The sequence below is a fragment of the Helicoverpa zea genome, chromosome 3 (genome assembly GCF_022581195.2).
Source record: "Helicoverpa zea isolate HzStark_Cry1AcR chromosome 3, ilHelZeax1.1, whole genome shotgun sequence".
Taxonomy (NCBI): domain Eukaryota; kingdom Metazoa; phylum Arthropoda; class Insecta; order Lepidoptera; family Noctuidae; genus Helicoverpa; species Helicoverpa zea.
In genome coordinates, this window is record NC_061454.1 from 14569013 (window position 1) to 14591771 (window position 22759).

A 22759-nucleotide genomic window follows, 5' to 3' on the forward strand; every position below is an offset into this window, starting at 1 on the left:
TAGCAGCGGCGAGGGAGTGTCAGACTTTTACTGACAAAAATACCGTCGTGTTCCTTCGCAGGCCTTTTATGTACCAGGGCCGCGGTAACTCTTTCGAACAATCCTGCAGCCCCGGCAGGCTTTGGCCCTGCTGGGCCCCGCTGGGCCCGCTGGGCCCCGCTGCAAACTGTTTGCTGACGTCAGGTACTTCATCGCTCGCTGAAAGCCGATGGGAACCTCTTCCACCGTGACGAAAGTGAAGGTGAAGGTGGCCCATTCCGAGACCCATGAAAGCATATAGCCTCGGACTTGCGCAAGGCCACCTCCAGTCCCAGCAGCTGGATCCTCTCGATGACTGTCGCAAACCGTTATTTAACCGTTGTTTTGTCGACCGCCTCCTGGTGCTACCTCTTTTGTGCAAGTACCAGCGTGTCGTCAGCATACTACACTGACGCCGCTTGGCAGGTCAGGACGCAGCACCCAGTCGTTGCCGGTGTTCCACAAAAGCGGCCCCAGAACCGATCCCTGGATCCTGCCAAGACGTCCTCCCCCCTTCCGGGAAACAACGTCCCCCGTCGTAAGAACGCTCACGCGCATGATAGCGTCCATCGTTGGGCGCCCCCTGCGGAAACCATGTTGGTGGTCCGCAAGGTTCTGCCCTGAAGCTTTTCGAGGCGAATTGCAACGAGTCTGTCAAAGAGCTTGCCCATCTCGTCGAGCAGCTCAATGGACCGGTATGCGGACGGAGATGAAGACCAATTGCCCTGTCTTCTAACTAAGTGGAAACTGGCCCCTCTCCAAACATGCGCTGACCAGGCAAGCCATCAGGCCCTGGGGCGACATTTTTGGTTTTCAGCCTGGCTACCGCCACTCTCATTTCGCAGTCACCTCGGGGTTATCGTCGTCTTCAGGTGTGTGGTCCACTGTCGACACCGCGGGTTGGAGAGCCATGGACGGGGGTGAGTGTTCCCCGCACGATGGAAACAGAGCGCTCACCTCCTCCTCCACCAGCTAAGGCCGAAGACTCGGAGTCTCGCCCATGGGCGGAGCTTGCCTCGCACCATTTTGTATGGGCGCCCCCACGGATCTCTGTCCAGAATGCCCAGCAACTCCGCATTGGCCACCTCCTTGGCCTGGATGATGGCCAATTGGAGGGCGGTTTTCGCAGCTCTGCATCCCTCGTACAGCTCTGCTTCCTCGGCCTCCGCATCCGGAGAGTGGAGGCCAACGATGCACGTCATATAATTTTGAGGTCGTATAACAAAACGTTCTTGTCATAAATAATTATAAAAAATTTAAGATAGGGAATAGAAGGACAAAAGAAGTCAGTCAGATTATTATCCGAATGTTCCGAGAGTTATTTATTATCCATGTGTTGTCATGATGTGCAAACTAAGCATGTTTTTTTGCGTCTCCATCCGGTACCTATGTGTTTTGGAATAGTTTGAATTAGCTAAGACATCTCATGATGAGTTGATGTTGTGTTGCGCAGCGACGGAGGCGCAGCTGGGCGTGAGCGGCGTGGTGGGCGCGATGGGCGCGGGCGCGGGCGCGGTGTGCGCGCTGGTGGCGGGCGCGTGCGCGCTGGCGCTGCGCCGGCGCCGCCGCCCGCGCCTCGCCAAGCCGCCGCCCGCGCCCGCGCCCGCCAAGCTCGACCACGACGACGCCGAGCCCGACCTCATACCCAACAACTACTGTGAGTACCCGCCACATGCCCCGACACACACACACACACACTTACAGATGCTAACCACTGACGCTTCATGAGCACGCACTGACAGCTTCGATACGCACGATATCGTTCTAAGGTTTACCTTTAAATTGTACATAAGAAAATTTGAAATTACCATACTGGCGCAACGGAATTTTTGTTTAGAAGACCCCAAATCAAATCATAAATAGATCGAGTTCAACTGAATTGAATAATTTTAACTTCCTAGTTACCAACTCGGTTATCAATTCATGCACAATGGAGTTTTAATCATTTACGGAGGACGCAGTGCGCAGACCCCTCGCACGCGAGATGACGCGCCTTCCGTGACTCGCGCCGCGGCCGCACGGGAGACGCACAGGGGCGGCACGGGGCTCGCGGCAGGCTTGTGACATTCCACTACAATGTCATTTAAACTTTAAAAGCTGAACGTTATTGGAGTATACATATAACCATAGCTGCCGTATCCAAGGACGGAATAAATAGAATAACGAAATCAAGTTCATGATAATGAATTGTTTTGTGAAAAATTAGGGACACGATATGTTGCTATTAAAGTTCGGCCATTCAGAGAATGCGTTCCTGACACGTCGCGATTGAACTGACGACGTAATAACATTCATTGATTATTGATATAATAATGTTGTTTTAATGCTCCTCAATTGTTAAAACGGTAAACAACCAGCAAAAATATTTTTATCGTAACTGCAACGCCATTGCAAAGTTACGTCGTCAGTTCAATCGCGACGTGTCAGGAACGCATTCTCTGAATGGCCGAACTATAGGTTTCTACATATTCAACAGCAGTGTAGCACATTCGCAGTAATACAAAACTTTCACAGTCGTATGAGAGTTGTCGAGAGCTACGCACGGCGGACGATTCTGTCCCACGTTGGGCGCCACGGCTCCACAACGACAAAACATTTCGATTCAATTGTTTCAGCTCGGGATCGCGATCAACGTTCGCTTCACAAGCGCGCAGATTATGCGGAGACCATTAAAATATTCATATTAAGCGCATAACAAGGGAAAAAGCGTAGGGCGGCAGGAGGCTCCAGGTAACCGGGTTAGGTTGGGGGAGGGGGCACTCGGCGCGGTTTAAAAGGCAATCCTCATAAAAGCTTAATATACGGCTAGAAGTATCCGCGGGGACGAGCCGGACACAAACACGTCGCAGCAACCGCGTGACGTCACCGCACGGCTTTGTTCCCGTAACGTCATTAGTGGACAGAAGCCTCCATTAGCAGCATACTTCACACTCACACGACACTCCACTTTGTTTGCCAAAATCACTATCAGTGGTATATCGTTCTTTTTTTAAAAGTTTTTAAAAAATTCAAGTGTTTTCCAAATATTGTGATTCCAATTAAGGTAGCAAATTAACCAAGGGCTGATTTTATTTTGGTCAAAAGGTAAGCATTGCCACTACTAGTGAGCGAATGAAGATGTGATAACTGATAACTTCGACAGTAAATAACATAAAAGCAAATAAATATGAGCTCATCAGCGCGCTCTCCGTGTGAATATGTAATTTCCAGTGAAACGCACATACTCGTGAAATTATTCACACGAACAACATTTACTCACATTTAAATTCAATGAGCGGCTTACAACAATCCTTCTCCGCTGAGCGCTCGTCACGTCACGACTTTGTAAACATTTTAAACTTGACAACCCATGACAATGGTTTATAACCACTCCATCAAAAACTGTATCATAAAAGTAACCCGTTAAATAAATTAACTTCCAGCGTATGGTTTTACGATATCTGTCGCCACAACGAACTTTCATGCAGTTCACCAATAGGCAGAGTTATTGTAGAGGTAGGTTTAAGCTATAGAATATACTACATTATAGAGTAGGTACATCCTGGCGAAGCTGGAATGGCTAGTGAACAATATAATAAAACAAACATCTCAACAATGTGACATCACTGCTAGCAGATTAGTTTTGATTAGCCGTGTGACGTCACACGTCACATCAGCACGGCTACATTAGTATTTTCTCATAGTTTTAACCTCGTCCGTGGTGTGCAGTGCATGGCTAACGTATTCAGACACTCGTTAATGAGTGGGAGAAGAGTGCAGGCTCACTGAGGAAGGTGACATGATTAGGGACGAACTAATATACCGGCCGAGCGCTGTAAGTCGGATTACGGCTCCTTTGGTGTTAAACTCGCGTCTTAAGGCGCTCGGCCGTTTGCTAATGCGGCCGTATGTATTGCTTCAGTTCGCTCATCGACACAGTAATCTTGTTGACATAACTTGAGTAATGTCTTATTTTTACGATTACTTAGATGGTATCCTCAGATCTTAACCATCAGATCTTAAAACGCCCAAGACATCTGCCAAAAGACACCTATATTTTGTTATATTCATCACGGGACTTAATTATGCTGTCAATCAAGTGGATGCGATTCAATCGATGCCAAGTTCACGCCGGCGACGTAGGAGTGGTGACGAAGCGACCTGCTGACGACGGCCCTAATTAAAAGCTAATGTGGATTCGAGTTGGCAACTAAGTTAGCAAGTAACCACGCCAGTTCCGCCGTAACTATCGATCGCAAATTAACTGATGCACGCGCCAAACATTCTGACGTCACATTAACGACTTTCAGAACGTCGTGGAACCAGTTGTTGTCAAAGTTGGCACATAGTTCCGTGATGAATGGCAACTAACCTGCAACTGATTTGCTTTGAACTTCCCACTAAGTTGCAAGCGCCGGCTCAAAGGAGACTACGACGAAATCCAGCTCTTAGATGTCAACTGACTCGCTAAACACGCACTTGATGTAACTAATGGCAGGACGTTAACAGAGACTTAAACTTTGTAGTACTGGATATTGAGCTCTTAGAAAAGCAATACTCTTTGGGTTATGTTGGCATATGTTAGCGTGGTCGTGTAATACCGGCAGCAAGGCGGCAGGGTCCGCGACACACGCGATTGCGGCAGCGCAGCGCTGTCAGCAACGCTAATGTGGACATGTTAGCAATTGAAAAGCCTTGTGAATCACCAGAATGGCGGGCGGCGACCGAAGCCCTGTTATTATGATAATTCGTTATACGGGAATTATTGGTGTCATAACTTGACCGGCGTCACGCCCACTCCGCGCCCTCCACTACGGACAATAGCCAGAATTGTACGATAAAAACCCATTACAACCGCGGGCTGTTCTTTCATACCGTAGTGGATGCGAATTCTACCGGAGTGTGGAATAAGTTGCACAAACGCAACAAAACGTCCGAGGCTTTACTTCGAGCTCGTGATCCACTGTAAGAGCGCCAGCACAGCCAGGTAATGTTATGTACCGCGTACTCTAAATTGAAGGCACATCTATTTATTTTTCATTCGTTTACGTATCACGTTAACGCAAACAATATGCGAGTTATGAATGGTCGCGGACATGATCGACGGTGCCGATAATAAATAAAGTCATCCGGTATTCATGAGCGTGTCATGGAGTTTGGCGCGGATTGCGGCCGCGGGGTGGGGGTAGGGGGGTGGCCCGCGGCCAGACGCCATAAATCGTGACGTAATGAATGCCGTTCTCGCCTCAATAAAAACTCTCGCACATTATATGATACAGGATTTATGCGCCGCGAGCACTCGCCGCGCGCCGCCCGATCACTATGAGTAGCAAGCCTCTACAGGCTCGCCGACTACTGCACTCACATTGCATGTCTGAGGTGCTCAGGTTTGATGGTGATCAAAACCATCGTGTATTCCCCTTACATGAAAAGCTTCTGAAACCTGAAAAACACATTTTAAACTATAAGATAAACACTAATTTATCAAATATAAAATAAAAGTTAAAAATTTGAGTACAATAAATGTACACTGAAAATGCAGAGGAGGTTGATCAGCGGAGCGGAAGCGATTACCGACGGCGCTATTATATACATTCCGGCAAGAAGAGCCGCGGCCGATGTTATTCCATCAGCCGGCGCCGACACAGACATCGGCCGCAACCACCACCACGTCCTACGTGAAGCCGATCCTACGAGTGTTCTATCGTATATAACACACATCTGTAAGAAAATATAAAACGGCACTGGGATTACTGTGATGTTGGGCTTTCCAACCTTCCGACAGGCAGGGTCCTCAGGTGGTAATCAGGGGTACACGTGTCAATAGAACACAGAACTAAATGTTGGGATTACTTTGTTAAAGTAACTAATACCTAGTAAGAAGTGCTGGACTAGATATACAATACGCGATACACACCACACTACATACTACACTGTAGTAATGTCGGCTCGTAGCGCGTAGATCGCTCATAGATCACTGCTGCGTAGCCCGTACTAACAAAAATTACAAGAAAAAAAATGTTTTTTTTTTTTTCGACAGGGCCTTTTTACAAGATAAGTAAGTAAGTAAGCTTAACAGGGCTAAATTTTCTCCAGTCGTATTATACAACATGTAACGTAATTAACGCACACCCTCAAACACCCCAATTAGAATATTATGTTATAATCATAATACATACACTGAATTTTTAATTCAACATGTATATGCATTGTTATTTACTAAATTAGTTATACCAATTCTTGGGGAACTTTTTGGTCATACTACTACGCACGCAAATATCGCGCCGCGCGCCGCTCGACTCGACGAAACTACGGAAAAAGCCGACAATACACGAAGTCTTATTACTTTGAGTTACGGTCTATTTGAATTTGTTTTGACTGTACAGGGTTAATATGACAATAATTTCCGTAGTTTTAATTATTTTTGGGATAAAAAATTACCTATATTAAAAATGATATAAATCGATTCAGTAAACGATTCTGAATAAACTAATTTCAGGATGTGCGTTAATTAAGTTACATGTTGTATATGTTTATAGATACATGCATTAACCGAATCATACACTAGGACTTCACTATATTGAAAATATCTCAAACGTAGCCCAACGGCAAGAGTCCTCTCAGGTGGGGAGCGGGGGGGGGGGGGAGAAGTGGTGCACGGGCTAGGTATATTCATGAATATTGATGCAGCATCGTGAATATTCAGCATGGCGACACTCGCAATTGAAAACATACCGCAAAGAGCGCCGACACCGCGCCGAGATCGTGCCGACGGCGCGCCGACACAGCGCCGATACAGTGCCGATATGTTGTCACAGAGCAGTAATTACAACTTACAAGATAAACAAAACCACGACATAATATACCAAAAATAACGACAAAACCACGCAGATATAAGCGAAGTCGGTAGTAATTCTCCGCGTGGTCACCGTGTCGGTCGGCTGTTATGTATGGGTAGTATTTAAACGCAAATCAAAAAATATCCTTTTTCCATGCAATAAGATTCTGAATTCCCATCAAAATTACTGATTGCACAGCAAAATATTCAACTCAAAATATCACTAAACACACTACAATTTATTTTCGCAACGTACAGCGATTTTTCCTTAAGCAAAAGCTTTTTCATCAATGCACAGCTAATAATCTTAATGCACATTATACATGTTAACTCTTTTTCTTTTAAATATAGCTTCTATTTTTATATTACTTACAGCAGTTTTTCTGAATAAAACAGCATTTTATTAGTTACAGTCATCTTATTATTTATTAATTACCACATAATGAGATCAGCAAAAAAATATAAAATTAAATACAAAATTGTCATTTATTGAATTATTAATAAGCATCCACGCTTCCTTGTTTGCCAATAGGCACTTTTTAGTCATTGTCAGTACTTCCTTTTGGCATACATTTCATATAAGTAGTCATTAAAAGGCAGAACTATCATATTTCGGAATGTTTATAGTCAGAATCATCTTTTGGCATAGTTTTGGAATTTTTATTTTCCTGTAAGAAGCATGCAAACAAGCCTGAAGCATGCATGCAGGCATGCAACATGGAACTAAGCATGCAACATGGAACTAAGCATGCAACATGCAGCAAGCATGGCTTCTGTCACGGCTCCGGCGCTTCGTGGCTCCGGCGGTCCCATGCGAGCTTATCGTCGCAGATGGTTTTCACGCTCACCACCGCAGCTTCGCCATACTGGCCGGCAGAGCCGGCCAGCCTCAGCCGCGTCGGCGAGCGTTAAAACTACCTGCGCCTCAGCTCGCAGGCCGCCTCGCCCCTCCGCGCCTACGCGGTTTTGAATTGCACTCTAGGGGTAGGGCAAACAAGACTACGTGGAGTCGGTTTTGCAGCGATTCGTTTTCGTTACTAGCTTCAATTTTTCAGTTAATTTAATCTGCTTTTAGAAATAATGCAATGTGACAGGATTTTTTTGTTATAATAATCATTAAATTTGCCGAGCATGGCTTCTTGAAAATTAAGACAAATATGATGAACAGGTTTTGTTGTACTTACTGGTTAATATGCGACTGAGATAGTTATTTTGCTATGAAATATGGAAAATTTGCTGTGCAGTCAGTATTTAATGCTTGCATGTAGTATTTTTGTACAAGAATAAATTTAACTGTATTGCATTATAAGAAAAAAGTAATGTCATATTGATGTATAATTTCGAATTATCTGCAGTTTGAGTTTTGTTAAACATTTAGTTTATTTGTAGTGAAGTAAGATATTTGATGTAAAAAAGAATATAAATGATGAGTATTTATTGATAGGCGATTATTTATTTGATATGCAATTTATAATATCCCGTTATGTATTAGCTTAGCTTGAAGCACATCTCATACAGCGTGAAATTCGGTTTACTGGCAACCGGGTTTGCCTGTAGGAATTACGTGTGAGTCAATTAATTAGTCATATAATGGCACTTGGAATAATGTGCACCGTATGCAGTGACAGCATGTTACCGCCGCGTGCTCGCCTGACTCACCTGGTAATGAAGCCTATTTCAATAAACTCTCACATTAGAGGCGCGTTGCGCGGGGCGCGGGGTGCGGGGTGAGGGGTGAGGGGTGCGGCCGGCGGGGGGGGGGGGGTCGATGCGCGCACCAATTAATTATTTCTTCTGTCCTGACTTACGCTCGCCTCCGTCTTTGAATGTAGTGATTAATCAGGTTTTTTCCCTCTGCGGATAAATCTCGGGCGGATCAGTGCGGCTGCGGGCAGCGCCAGACCGTTATTTATGTACGACATCGTCGGCGCACACACACACACTCACACGCTCGCACACAACCAGACCTATATAGCTAGTTCTGTGGCTCGCTGATGATCCTGCCCTTGCAACTAGCTGGACTATCCGAACGATAAACCGATAATTAGCTTTCAAAGGATCTGGTAGTAGATATCACTGTAGCAATGTTTGTTGCTACCAATATACATATTATGTGATGATAATGACATGATAATGACACGCGTGTAATCGCGCGGACGGTCAATCTCTGTCATTACATCAGTGAGGGCAAGTCAGGACGCGATCAGCAGCCATAGTAGCGGCGAGCACGCGCAGCTGCCTGGACACAGTCGTCAGTTCAGCAACACCAATAACATTACAAGTACACATTATATGCAGTGTACCTAGTCAACACACAATCTTCTAATTGATCAAAAAACTATGTTCATATATTAATGTAGTAAGCTGTAGCGACGAGATCTATATCTATTATTTGATAGTTATAAATGTTTTGCATTGCAGGCGAGGCGGCGAGCGCGCCCAGCCTGGCCGTGTCGTCGCCGGGCCGCACTGCGCCCGCGCCGCTCACCACGCCGGTACGTACCACCTTCATGGTTATGCTCTTTACATGATTCTTCTCTCTTTACTTATTTCTTCAGTAATTTATGAACGCATTTTCTGACCGGTCAACTAATAAGTACACTGCAATCGTAGAAAGCGTAGCATGAACCGCGTAGCAGCTTGCTACGAGAGCGCCGTGCTACGCGAGTGCCTTGCTACGCGAGCGCCTTGCTACGCGAGCGCCTTGCTACGCAACGGCTTACGTTACAATCCTTCGTAATTACTTCACGTAATATTTAATAGAATTGAAATACAACCTGAAATATTTCAACATCAAATGATGTTTCAATTATGTAAGAAGTTAGTAACCGGCCTGCAGTAAGCCAGGGAGAGCGGTAAGGTACAGCCGCCGCTATTTCGCCCACACACATAAGGTACAGATGGATGGTCGTAAGTAAGCATTTTTTCGTGAAGTTTTCCTCGTTTTATCGCAATCAGTGGAGTGCGAAGAGCTCGTAAAGTCGTCGTGTGTATAAAGTTAGCACGTCGGCGCTGGACAAGCGCGACTTAGCCCCAGTTTATCTGCTTCAACTTGTCGTTTATTTGATGTGAACGTTTGCACGCTGTGGGGGAACATCGTACCCCCGGGGGCTCTCACTCGGCCGTCACGCGTGTCCGTCGCCGAGCATCGCGCTGAACACAACTCATCACTCACACTGTTCGCAGAGATTGTCAGTCAAGTGTGATGTCACATTTATCATTCCAACTGGTATGAACATATAAATATGCGCTCATATAAATATGTTTTCTTAAGTGGTATTTGCAAGATAAGCCACGATTTCGGTAAATGTGATGAACTAGACTATTTCTGTGTGTAGGTATTTGTTTACTTGAAACTCGCAAGCAGTGCGGTGCGGCGCGGCCGACCACACGCGCGCAACTAATTTAAACATCACGCGATCTCCAAGGAATCCAACTCCGTCGTACTTATGCCAAACTTTTATCGACAATTTACTTTACTGAGTTCTTTATCAAACAAATACATGGAACTTTATCTGAGTTACCAAACAGAAATCTCAAACCAGTTAAATTTTCATACTGATGAAAGCCGACAAAAGTTCAATATAAGCGTACTATCGTAACTTCAAAAACCAAAGCAACTCGTGTGGTCTGCCTTAAGGTGGTGGAAACAATTTTGCATCATTTTCCATCACATCTTTCTGAATAACAAACGTACAAAGCGTGGACGAGCTAACTCGCCTGCAAGCAATAAATCCGCTCCACCTGATTAAGTGTATAAAGTTACATCGAGCACCTCATTGTCGGAGTCGGGCCGGAGTCGGGCCGGAGCCGGACACGCCGCTAACAAGGGCCGTTTTAATTAAGTCGTGATAGTTTTATCAGTGCGTTCTTTTGTCACGTCAGTTCTGCGGCCGCTGCAGTCGGTGACACGTGCCGCCAAACTGCGTGTCATTGTTTTGAATTAGTTTTAATTTAGCATTATCTGCGGCGAGGCGGCGCGACAACGGCGCGAACACGACGTGGCTAATGCGGCGCACATGTGTGCGTGCATAGTGCTCACCACGCGCCGCATGCAGTGGGACGCCGCACGTGATGGGATCGACAGATAATGTCTACAATCACAAGATTGTGCCGAGATCCACACAATTCAAATCAACCAAAATTATGAATAGGCACTAAACTTACTGAGTCTAGTTTGTGCGTGTTGATGTACGTGTGCGTGTATGTACATTTGATGAAACAAATCAAAGTGATTTGTTTGATTGTCCGTAAATAGTGAACAAGTGTTAACACAATGTGTGGTGTTGTTGCAGGCGTGTAACGGGCCGGGCGCGTCGTGGACGTGGGGCGCGCGGTCGGCGGGCGCGGAGGCGGGCGCGGGGGCGGGGGCGCGGGGGCTGGGCCGGTCCGCGTCCGCCACGCTGCGCGCCGCGCCCGACCTCAACGTCGACGCCATCAAGGAGAAGCTGCTGGACCACCGCATCCCCGAGAGCTGCGTGTAGTCGCCGCAACTCGCCCGCCACTCCTCAACATCCACAACTTTGAGGCTTACAAGTGACAATCAGTTGTGCGCCAGCAGAACATAATGACTTAGTTGTAAGTCGCTACGTCGACGGGTGCGACTTTTCCAGTGAGTGGAGTGACTCCAAATCTTTGTGTTAGTGAAATGTTCGCGCATGCGCACGGGTGCCGCGCTGACGCTGAGTGCAGTGAGCGCGGACTGCTCCTCATCGTGTAAATGTTGTAGCTAGAGTTATTTCTTCGATGTCATCTCTGCCGACATTCTGTGGTGATAGGGTTCACACAAGCGATGATTTGTTTCAGCGTTCAGAATATCACGTTTCAATACAGACCGGATCGTGGCATCGTGGCTCACTTGACAGCCAAGAAGATCACTTCTCCACTCAAAATAATAACTAACTAATATTTCTTAAGCATAATGCAAGCATTAAGAAACTTATTTAACTTTACTATTGTATTATTGCAGAATCTCATTTCGGTTAATGGTTAAACTTTTTCTTTCATACGTTTCGTAAAAGTTGTAACATAATTATAGTTTTCCACGAGCTAGTTACTTTAATATTTGTGCTTGAAATGTTATATTCTGAGCGTCTCTCAATGGACTTCTGTCATTTAAATAGTGAATCTGTATTTTAATTTGATATAATTGTACATAGTAGATTTTAAGCGACTGAGTCTTTGCCACTTTTTTACATGTCTACGAAATTAGATAATAAATTTACCAGTTACTAAGTACTACGATAGGTAAATCTATTCATCGTTATCTGTATAAAAATCTGATTTTATGTAAATAATGTTTGTACTCGATCATAAGGTTTTAACTGGTGGTGTGTCGCGGGTCTCGTGGCCCCGCGGCGTGACGTGACGCGGCGCGGGCGACTGCGGCCCGGCGGCGTGACGTGACGCGGCGCGGGCGACTGCGTCCCGGCGGCGTGACGTCACGCGGCCCGGAGGCTTTACTTTGTGTTATTGTTTGATACTGCGTGCGCATGCGTTACAACTTCGTCGAACAAACTAATATTGCATACAAACAATATATCATATCGAAGCATAAGTAGGTTTGATGCTCTATTCCGCTAAAATTACTGTATGGATTTTAATTTTGGCAGTAATATAACTCATATCAGAATTACGTTGTAGGCTTCTTTTATTCATTGGCGAAAAGTAGTTCCACGGGTGAAAGCGTAGGCCAGTAATACACACTTACCTAAAGTATTGTTACGTTAGATCAGCTGTGAAAACCTTTAAACTGGCGTGTCTTCCGCACGTGATGCAACACAGTTCCCCTCTGTGTCGCGTCCGTGTCGTGTCGGTGTCGTGTCGGTGTCGTGTCAGTGTCGTGGCGGCGCTCACGCGATCCTAATTGTTATTTGATGACAACAACATTAGCGTTTCGTTATCCGCAGTTTAAAACGCGCTGATATATGAACACTAATTAGCTATCACGCACGTCGTTAGTCACACGTTCTAAGCGAAGTTTTCTTTATTTATTACGTTACTTTGTGCCTTTGTTTATGCATAAATCTTCTGGTTGTTATTCTTATCTACTGGTTGCTATTATAAAAAGCGGTATTATAAAATAGTTCAGACCTAAAACCTAGAATGTTATACTGCCTTTCTTTTACATAAAAAAAAAATCCGCTATAGTCTCACTAGTACCCCGCAAAAGCCTGAAGCGCCCATTTGCTACTTGTTCTATTGAACACATAACATTGCAATTCATTTATCAAGGCGCATAACTATATAAACTCTTTTGCAAAAAAAGCGGGCACCTATGCGAAATCTTAGTTTTAAGGACTTTACGTGTATTTCAAATAGTTTTATGATTGTAGCATGTTTCTAGCATCGAAAGGGTTAGCCAAGCATGCGTGAGAGTGTATTCTAAATTTGAATTTTGTACAATTGCTAAGAAATTAGTTAAACCTTGTTTTGGACTAATTGCTGGCAGAAAGTTCGTCGGTGTTTTGAGAAGTTTTGAAGTGATTTTCAGAAAAATGATAATGCAGTTTTAATTAATGATTAATGTACCTTTTTGTTAGGTCAAAACATTTTTGAAAAACTATGCGTATTTGATAAAATTTTCACCTGTTCTAAATAGGCTATACTGATGATTGATGGCAATGTTAACAGTTTCGGTATTTTAGTGTAAAGCGTTCTATTGTTTAGATATTGTACCCACGTGTTCTAAAATATCGCTTTTTCATAAATAAACACTATTTAGTGGAGTATCAGTACTTTGGGCTGTGACAAAACCAATTTAAAGTAAGCATTGCCGATCACAACTCGTCTCCTATCGGACTTTGAAATTTAAAACATACCAAATTTTGTGATAAATGTTAAAGTTAACCCCATGAAAAATGATGAAGAGGGTTAAAGCTATCTAAAAAGTCAAATTATTGCCTCGTTGAAGCTTTCGATAACTCCATAGGTATCGGGTTACTAAACGATGATTTAGCTGAAAGGGAGTCAAGAATTCAAAATGATTGGCCAAACGTATGTTTCTTAAGAAATGAGCAGATACCCAATTTTTGTTATGATTCAAGCAGGAAAGTGCTGTAGCTGCCAAAAAATCTCGGTGCAGGCAAGTTTATTTAATAAAATGTCCGTGGGACGAAAACACGCTATTTGAACGCTCAGAGTCATAGATCTTCAGAGGTCTACGGAGTTTCCCAAGCGACGAGGTTGTTTAAAATTCAGTGATTACGAGACCTTAAGACCTCGTGCTTACAGTCTATGCGCTATTTTCTGTAGTTTGTAGAATTTCAATACTTTTAATAATGTGAAAGTCTGATAGGTGACGAGTTGTGATCGGCACTCCTTACTTTAAATTGGTTTTGTCGCAGCCCAAAGTACTGATACTCCTCTAAGTAGTGTTTATTTATGAAAAAGCGATATTTTAGAACACGTGGGTACAATATCTAAACAATAGAACGCTTTACACTAAAATACCGAAACTGTTAACATTGCCATCAATCATCAGTATAGCCTATTTAGAACAGGTGAAAATTTTATCAAATACGCATAGTTTTTCAAAAATGTTTTGACCTAACAAAAAGGTACATTAATCATTAATTAAAACTGCATTATCATTTTTCTGAAAATCACTTCAAAACTTCTCAAAACACCGACGAACTTTCTGCCAGCAATTAGTCCAAAACAAGGTTTAACTAATTTCTTAGCAATTGTACAAAATTCAAATTTAGAATACACTCTCACGCATGCTTGGCTAACCCTTTCGATGCTAGAAACATACTACAATCATAAAAACCCTTTGAAATACACGTAAAATCCTTTAAACAAAGATTTCGCATAGGTGCCCGCTTTTTTTGCAAAAGAGTGTAGTTAAGTACAACATATCAACTTTAAGCCATATCACGTTTTAAAGAGAACTTATTCATATCGTATTCATTGTAGGGTATAAGTTAAACTTGCGTGATATTAGTGTGCTTGATCGACGACAGTGTACGCTGCGCACAGAGCACACGTATCTGCTGCGCCGGCGCACGCGCACGGTAACTGAAGCTGACGCGTTCCGTTACTACAGACTGACATCCTCAACTTGTAGATAGTAATTATTAGGTAATTTATTTGTAAGTAACGAGGTGGGGCCACACCGCCCGCGTCTGCCGCCGCCGCTGTGGCTCCACACTCACATGTGATTTGTTAATATAAAGGTTTAAAACAACTCAAAGAGTTCGCCCTACTGTTGACATTATTTATTTTGAACGAGATTAAAGGTTGTCTTGGAAGTAAACTGGTTTTTGTTGTCCTATTCTAATGCTCCAGGAATGACCCCTCATGAAAATCTCACAAAGTTCTGTAAGTACGGTTGAAAAGAAGAACTTTGTAGTTTAAAGGAAATATAAAAGTACCAACAAGTTTATTTATTTTTTTATTCATTTAGTTTGGCTCTTCAACAATGAGTACACGGTTACATACATTTAAACTTTTATCCAAGTGCCTCATCACTTAAAGAAGAGCACTGCAAGCACTATAATTTGCACATAAAATTAACTATGCAAAAAAAAAAGAAAAGAAATTGAGACAGTGAAAAAAACATTTTTTACAAACTTAATACATAACATGCTGTCAGACAAATATTTGTGACTAAATTAATTAATTCTAACTCCGAGCCTTTTTCCCAAACTATGTTGGAGTCGGCTTCCATTCTCACCGAATGCAGCTGAGTACCAGTGCATTATATACAAGGAGCGACTGCCCTATCTTTCCCCCTCAACCCAGTTATCCGGGCAACCCAATACCCCTTGGTTAGACTGGTGTCGACTGGTGTCAGACTTGCTGGCTTCTGACTACCCGTAACAACTGCCAAGGATGTTCAATGACAGCCGGGACCTACTATTTAACGTGCCATCCGAAACACAGTCATTGGTGTCTAAGATATACTTAGATATAGTACATACAAATTTAGAAAAGTTGCATTGGTACTTATCTGACCTGGCATCGAACCCACGTCCTCATACTCGACAGGTTGGTTCTTTGCCTACTAGGCCACCGCGACTTTTTGACTTAATTAATAATTTAAACCATGTAAACTCAAAACCGAAAGAATATCGTATTTTTTCAAGAAAACTTTGGATTTAAATCAGCGCCATCTTTTGTTTGCTGGCGATAGTATGAAAGCTGGCAGTTGTGACTATTACAGCGGCTGAAACAATACACTGGACGTACTCGCCGTACACTACAGCTTATCATCGCGTGTTCGTGTGTCTCGTAATACTTCTGCAGGCCGCCAGGTGGCGCCGCTGACATGGTCAATGAGATAAATTACAAAAGCGACGTGTTAGCCGTCGGCTCGGCGAATTAGCGTCTTGCTTGTACTATGAGAAACAATTCTTCATCACTGGCGATACTCGTCCTCTCTCGTATTCCATAGCCATGAGTTGTTGCGCCTTCCAACGCGTCTTTGGGCCATGTTTATTAGTTGCAACTGTTGTTGGTACTCATTGTTCCTCAGCACAAGGCAGGCAACTGCTTTGCGTTTGACGGTCTGCAGCAATGCCCTGGCTTGGCCAACATGTCGGAGTACCATCTCGTTGGATATTTTTTGCATCCACCTTGTGCGTTGCATGCATCCAACGATAACACTATCTTTTGAAGGCTAGATCAATCATCAAGTTACAATGACATACTCGTTTTTATGTTCGTACAATCAGCGTTGTATAGCATATTGGAATACAATCTGATGAGTAAATATTTGTCCAATGAATATCAGTGCACTAATGCTGCGCAGTACGTTATCTTGCAAAACATTATGATGTCACTCGGACATCTATTTCCTAATGTTCATGCTTATCTAGTAGTTGAAATATACAAACCAAGAAAGTTTAGCGACACACGGATCATTAAAATAAGCAATTTAAAACATAAGGCACATCAGCCCAACAAATAATAAACAACAATAGTCATTTTGGTAAATAACTGGTAAATAAAAAACTGTATAAAAAAAAACTTTACACCTTACCAGGCCCAGGTAAGTGTAGTACGGTTGTTCTCGTTGTACCTACCTGAAATCTTCGGAGAAAATGAAGATTTTGTTTCTGCAATTATAGACGAAACTACATATAATGAACAACAACTATAGGAAACATGTTATAAACATCGGAAATGATGACAGTAAGATTGACAGTTTTCGAGCATGTCGGTGTCCTGGTGAATCTATTCGACAAACTATTATATTCTCTGGATGTTCTTCTTTTATGTTCCTAACGGTGACAACTTGCACAGACAGTTCAGCAATTTTTAAAACATACGCTTATGGAATCGGAGGTTTCCTTATCAGTAGGCCAATAGTGTAGCACAGATTACCTTGATAGTTTCTTCGTGTAATAGCCAAGAGCTTCGACTAGCATCTAAAGAGACTAATAGATGGGATTTATAGGTTTTTTTATATGTAGGTAAGTTATTCCAAAAGGTAAAAAAACCGTAGAGTAATATCTTAGAAAGTACAAAATAAATGTTGTGTCTATCGTAGAGAAAGGCCCAACCACTCAACAGTACTTACTTACCAACTATTAATACCTATAATGTACCTACTCAAAATGGCTAGGAGATTGCTTCTTTGTCTTAATTTCGATTGCCGGTCAAGAAATACAACTCAAGCTTATTATTATTCTTCTCTTCTTATGATCAACGTTTTGCATTGTAATGTTGTTTGATTACAAATCATTAATCAATAATTCCATTGCAATCGCACGCGGCTTGTGATAACAGTTTATTTGAAATCCCGTTTGTTGGTGATTATCGGCATCGGGCGATACAAACAGGAAATATTTCCACACATCGCGATCGGCGCCAACCTCGTAAACAAGCAGCGACCAACACGCACACATTAGTGTGTAGGACGCGTCACTAGCCTGGACGCTATTGGATCAAGATTGTATGTTTGTGATATTATCACATCGTAGAGTCTATACGGTACACGTTCGAAACATTCATGTGTATTTAGGTGAAGGTGATACTAAGTTCATATTCATTGTCGACCTATTAAATAGATGAGTACCTACCTATCAATTATGCAGCGCTTTCACTCACGCTTATATACTTGATTTATCTTGATATAGGTACCTACATAGTATATTTAGAATGATCGATTGAGGCGACAGGCCGACTGTTACCGTCATTGTAGCACAATGGCTGTTGTGTACCTGTTATGTGGTGTTGTGTAAACAGCGTCGCTCACGTGGGAGGACAACTTTGAGAACAACACGAATGCTGCGGACAATGAGCCGGCCGCCACAGCGCGGAACTACACCAGCCGCCAGTTCCCACGGCACTGCTGTCATGCTGGTGCTACCCACACACAATGTTCTACTGTGGAGCGACTGTGAGACATTACCTATGATTGACTTATTGGATTTACAGTCTTTCACGGTTCCTATGTGTTTCAGCAACATCCTAGCCGTGGTCGCCTCTACTTATGAAGATAGAGTATAGATACTGAGTAAGGAAATCTAGACATTATCAAAATTGGTATGGTAGGTACAGTTTAATAAAACAGGCAAGGAAGTGTAAGTAGAAAAATAATGATTTACATTTCATAGTTTCTTTACTTGTTTTAGTTTTGTTTTATACACGACAAACACGTTATGAATAAGTAGGAACTTAAAACTAATAATATAATTATATAATATATTTCATTATAATTTTAGGGTAGGTACATTATTACCTTGATATACAATTTGCTATTAAAGGCGATACAATGCGTTAAAAAATGATGTACTTCGGCTGCTGCAGTACCCTGAGGTTCCCTGATGGGTGGGAGGAGCTCACTCCTCCTGCACAGTGGTATGACTGGACTCTCGAAGTGCAGCAACAGCGAGGCGGCACTAGTACACCTCGACGCTCTCCTGGTGGTGCACGGTGTCCTGCCGGAACATCTCCACGTCGGCCTGGCTGTCGGCGTGGATCATCTTCACTCGCCCCTCCTGCACACACACATACACGTTATATTAGCTGTAAACCTAAACACCTGTTATTCCATGTGGTCATACAGGAAACAGCACATGGGGGAATGTCAAAGGATATAGAAAATGTCGTAGTAGTACCATCCCTCGTTGCTCTACAACGCACGCCCACCGTCAAACAGAAGACTCGAACATGTACACCGTACCCTGAGACAACACTTCATCAATAACATATCAAGTTTTCCACTTCTATAGATTTTGCAACATGATTGGATGATGAATGATACTGATGCATACTGCCAACCATAAATTGATTTAAAGAGTAGAGTTGATTGTTACAGATAGTGTGAGTAGAGGTGCGGGCGTCACCTTGGGGTGCATGAGGATGAAGGGCAGCTCGGCGACCAGCTCGCCGCTGATGGCGCCGAGGTACAGCTTGACCTTGGCGCTGTAGCTCACCACGATGCCAAACGCGTCGCGCTGGTCAGGGTCCAGTAACCTGTGCGCAAACACCTGTACAATGATCTATTTCCCTTTCTTATTATTAAGCGTTAAACTGCCGATATTTCATGAACCATTAAGTACTAAACAAATAAGAAACAAATCATACAGAAGATAAGCTTAAGGCACATGAGGCTGGCTCCACCTAACTTTAGCCGCCTAGAACTAGGTGTAGCCACATTTCACTCTGTAGCTGTATGTACGGATACACAAATAAAAATAGGAAGAGAACTGACAGTGTGGTAGAGGCCAACGTGGTGTCGGAGCGCTTGAGCTGGCCGTCGAGCGCGATGCCGCGCTTGTCGCGGTTGTGCGCCAGCGTGGGCGTCAGGTGCAGCACCTTCTGCAGGCTCGAGCCTGGCTGCAGCGGGCACCCATCCCTGCGCAAACATATCATCACTCACGTTCCACTCCTTACATCATTCATCAATCCGACATGCTTTTTGGATTGCTTTATATCTATTACCAAATAGTTACCAAAAAGTTTTGTAGGCATTGTGTAACATCTGAAGAGAACGCAAATTCCATATTGAAACACTAAATACTATATATATATGGGGAAGGCAGGTGACTGACTGAGTCTCGATGCTGGCGACGATGTTGCGGTACTGGCCGTTCTGGAACAGCACCACGTCCACGCCCTGCTGGATGCACGCCTTGATCTTCTTCACCACCTTGTTGCTGTGGTTGCGCACGCACATGTTCACCGCCACCGTCTCGCCGTGGATGTATAACTGCGCACAAGTCGCAAACACAGCACTTACTAAATTTTCTGACTTGGTTTTTAAGCAACTTTTTAGAGTTTTTAGAAGTCGTTTTTTCCATCGTAAAAAGTTTTTATTTTATGTACATTTTAAAGTGAAGAGCAAAGAGAAGATTAAATTGTAGTAACCTGCTTGTCTAGAGTGAGCTCGAGCTCGAGCTGTCCGGGCGAGAGCACGAAGTCCTTGCGCACCACAGTGCAGGGCTGCGGGCCCGGCTTGGCCGGCGCGTACTGCACCTTGCGGATGCCCAGCGCCACCGTGCTCCTGTTATGTCACGAATGATCACGTCACTTGAGATGTAGCCATATGATTCTTTCATCTACTACTGAAACCTTTTCTTCCACCAGCCCTTCCATACTAGGCAAAAGTCACTAAGAGAATAAGAATCAAATAAGCACACCTGCGATGTGATCGATCGATTTCGGAGTCTCCCACAAAGATCTTCACGTAGTACTGAACGCCGCAGGGCTCTCCATCGTCTTCGAGGCCAGGCTGTAGGATCACGGAGCCAGGCGCTCCCGGTGGCACTGTCAGTCGGAAAGGAATCGCTCCATCTCCCAGCTTTTTTATGAGACGCTCCTGTCACGTACACGTTAGTTATAGATATATTCACTGTGCTACTTGCAATAACTTCACACGAGCGAGAACCCAAAAAGTTTTGTAACCTGAGTTCGTGAAAGTTCATAGTTCCTCTTCTCCGGCGGCGGGTAGATCTGCTCCGAGGCTAGGAACAACTCCTTGTAGAAGTTGAGACCCATTACTTCATCCTCCTCGCGGCCGTAGCGGAACGTGCACACCATCTGGCCGAACACCTTGCGCCCGCGCACGTACTCCTCGTCCAGCAGCACCACACCATCTTACAAGCGTCATACCGATATGTGAACCTCGATTGCTCGAAACTGATTACAATCAAACATTGGATAACCCAATAACCTTAATTATATCTTGTGAATTTAATGTGAATAAATTGCATTATTTTTACAAAATGAACTCATGTTGTTAATTGGCGATAAGAAGACAAAAATCAAATATTGTGTATTTTCTGAAAATGCGACATATAAGTATTGAGAGAAAATAACTATTCATAACAGCAGATAAAATCTCACTGCATTACAGCTACCTATTACAATCTATTTGAGTTAAAAGACAACGAAAATGACAGTATATTTGGAAAAATTAAGTCACAGCACATCCTTCTCGTGATGTGAGTCAACAGCTAAGTGTATTGCATTTGCAGCAGCAAACCTATGGGCTCCACTGTCGATATGTGGTCGACGAAATCCCTCTTGGCCATGTAGAGGGTGATCTTGCCGTTGGGCGCGCACTTCTTGAACACTTTGAAGTTGTACACCATGTTGGTGGCTGTGACGGACTGCAGCAGTAGCGAGTGGCGCGGCGGAGCGAGTGGCGACTGCGCCGGCCCTGTCGCCACACCCTTTATATAAGGGATTATTAGTTTGCGAGGCTTCGGCTTCCGTAATCTCGTTAACTTCATTAGCGAGTTGCGTGACGAGTGCGGGGGCGGGGTGCGGGGTGCGGGCCGCCCGGTGGCGCTAACACTTGTACTATATGATTACCCATCTCTAATGACATTACTGAGCTGATCAATCTCAAAAACAACTAAAGCTCAATATTTAACACTATTAAAGTACCTATGTAACATCAAAGTTACTAAAGTGAAGTACAGTTGCAGTATAGTTTGCACTTAAACTTTTCCTTATTACCTGCAACGGGACTATAATTTACCATATAGCCTGTGCTTAGTGGATATGGGAATTCATAAAATATGATAAATGATAACTTTTAATACTTTTAATATATCTGAGTTCCTAAAATATATCCAAATGCCCTAGATAAGAACCGCGCAGCCCGAGAGGTTTCCGTCGTAGGTGAGCTGCCTCGGGGACACTCCGATGACCCTGTCTGATGCAAGCTCACATTGACTCACTGGAATATCATCTCGCCATTAATATTTTGTTACTAAAAACCTAATTGAACCTCTTAAAAAATATAGAAGCAGCAGGTACTACGGTGGAAAATTATAAAGTACACAAAACATCTTATATATAATTTTCCACCGTTGACGCTACAGATTTGTATTTTTTTTTTCAAAATCAATAAACTTTGTAAGTGGTAAGTCTTGCAATTTGGTAAATGATTATAAATAATAATCGACATGCAATAACATTTTTCTTAAATAATTCTAGTTTTGTCGGTGGCAGCTGAAGTCTATGTTTATGGCGTGGTCGGCTATTTGGCCTTTCCATGTTTTCCTTAAATAAGTTGCAGTTCCTTTTAACAAAAAAAAACATATTTCGAAAATAAACATGGCAAAGATAGAACTTTATACTTTTGGAATAGTGGCCTACAGCTATCTAGGAAATGAGCTCCACAAATTGCTCGGATACATTTTTTTTGAGCTTTAAAAACTCAGTCAAAGTGGACTGAATTGCCCCATATCACAATGCCATAGATGATAGCCACAGCAAGCCAGCATCGCTCGCTGTTTAGCAGTTTGCTGTTTGTCTGATTCTTTTCAAGGCATATATAAACCGATCTATTTTAGCCAAGATTTTATCAATGTGTGTTCTCCAATTACAATTTTTATCGACCGTTATACATAAAAATACACAGTCAGAATCTCTATAATGAATGTCAAGTTTATTTATGTTTGCCTTGTATGTCTGAAATTGTATTATATGTTTTTGTCATACCTATTTATTTTAAGGTTA

At 43.3% G+C, this 22759-nt stretch overlaps 2 protein-coding genes across 2 annotated transcripts in view; one reads left to right on the forward strand and one right to left on the reverse strand.

Moving 5' to 3' along the window:
• The window catches only part of LOC124645864 (nephrin), a 207641-nt gene extending 194711 nt beyond the window's left edge, over nt 1-12930 (forward strand). Inside the window, exons 14-16 of the mRNA XM_047185809.1 lie at nt 1472-1675; nt 9257-9330; nt 11131-12930. Coding sequence (XP_047041765.1) covers nt 1472-1675; nt 9257-9330; nt 11131-11319 — 467 coding nt within the window. The 3' untranslated portion in view covers nt 11320-12930. The remainder of the gene's footprint in view (nt 1-1471; nt 1676-9256; nt 9331-11130) is intronic.
• A 5455-nt stretch (nt 12931-18385) lies between these two features.
• On the reverse strand, nt 18386-21578 carry LOC124645998 (arrestin homolog). The gene is made up of 8 exons (XM_047186008.1): nt 21273-21578; nt 20693-20883; nt 20428-20606; nt 20156-20291; nt 19840-19997; nt 19500-19643; nt 19132-19261; nt 18386-18783 (listed from the first exon to the last, which is right to left on the reverse strand). Exons 1-8 carry the CDS (start codon nt 21520-21522, stop codon nt 18685-18687), a joined length of 1287 nt encoding a protein of 428 aa, XP_047041964.1. The 5' UTR covers nt 21523-21578; the 3' UTR covers nt 18386-18684.
• Nucleotides 21579-22759: the final 1181 nt, after the last annotated feature.

Coding starts and splice junctions, on each gene's coding strand:
- LOC124645998 (XM_047186008.1), bottom strand. CDS start 21,522: ATGAAGTTAACGAGATTACGGAAGCCGAAGCCTCGCAAACTAATAATC. Junction 20,292..20,427: donor ATCGATCGATCACATCGCAG/GTGTGCTTATTT, acceptor GTGACATAACAG/GAGCACGGTGGCGCTGGGCA. Junction 19,262..19,499: donor ACGTTGGCCTCTACCACACT/GTCAGTTCTCTT, acceptor GTTTGCGCACAG/GTTACTGGACCCTGACCAGC.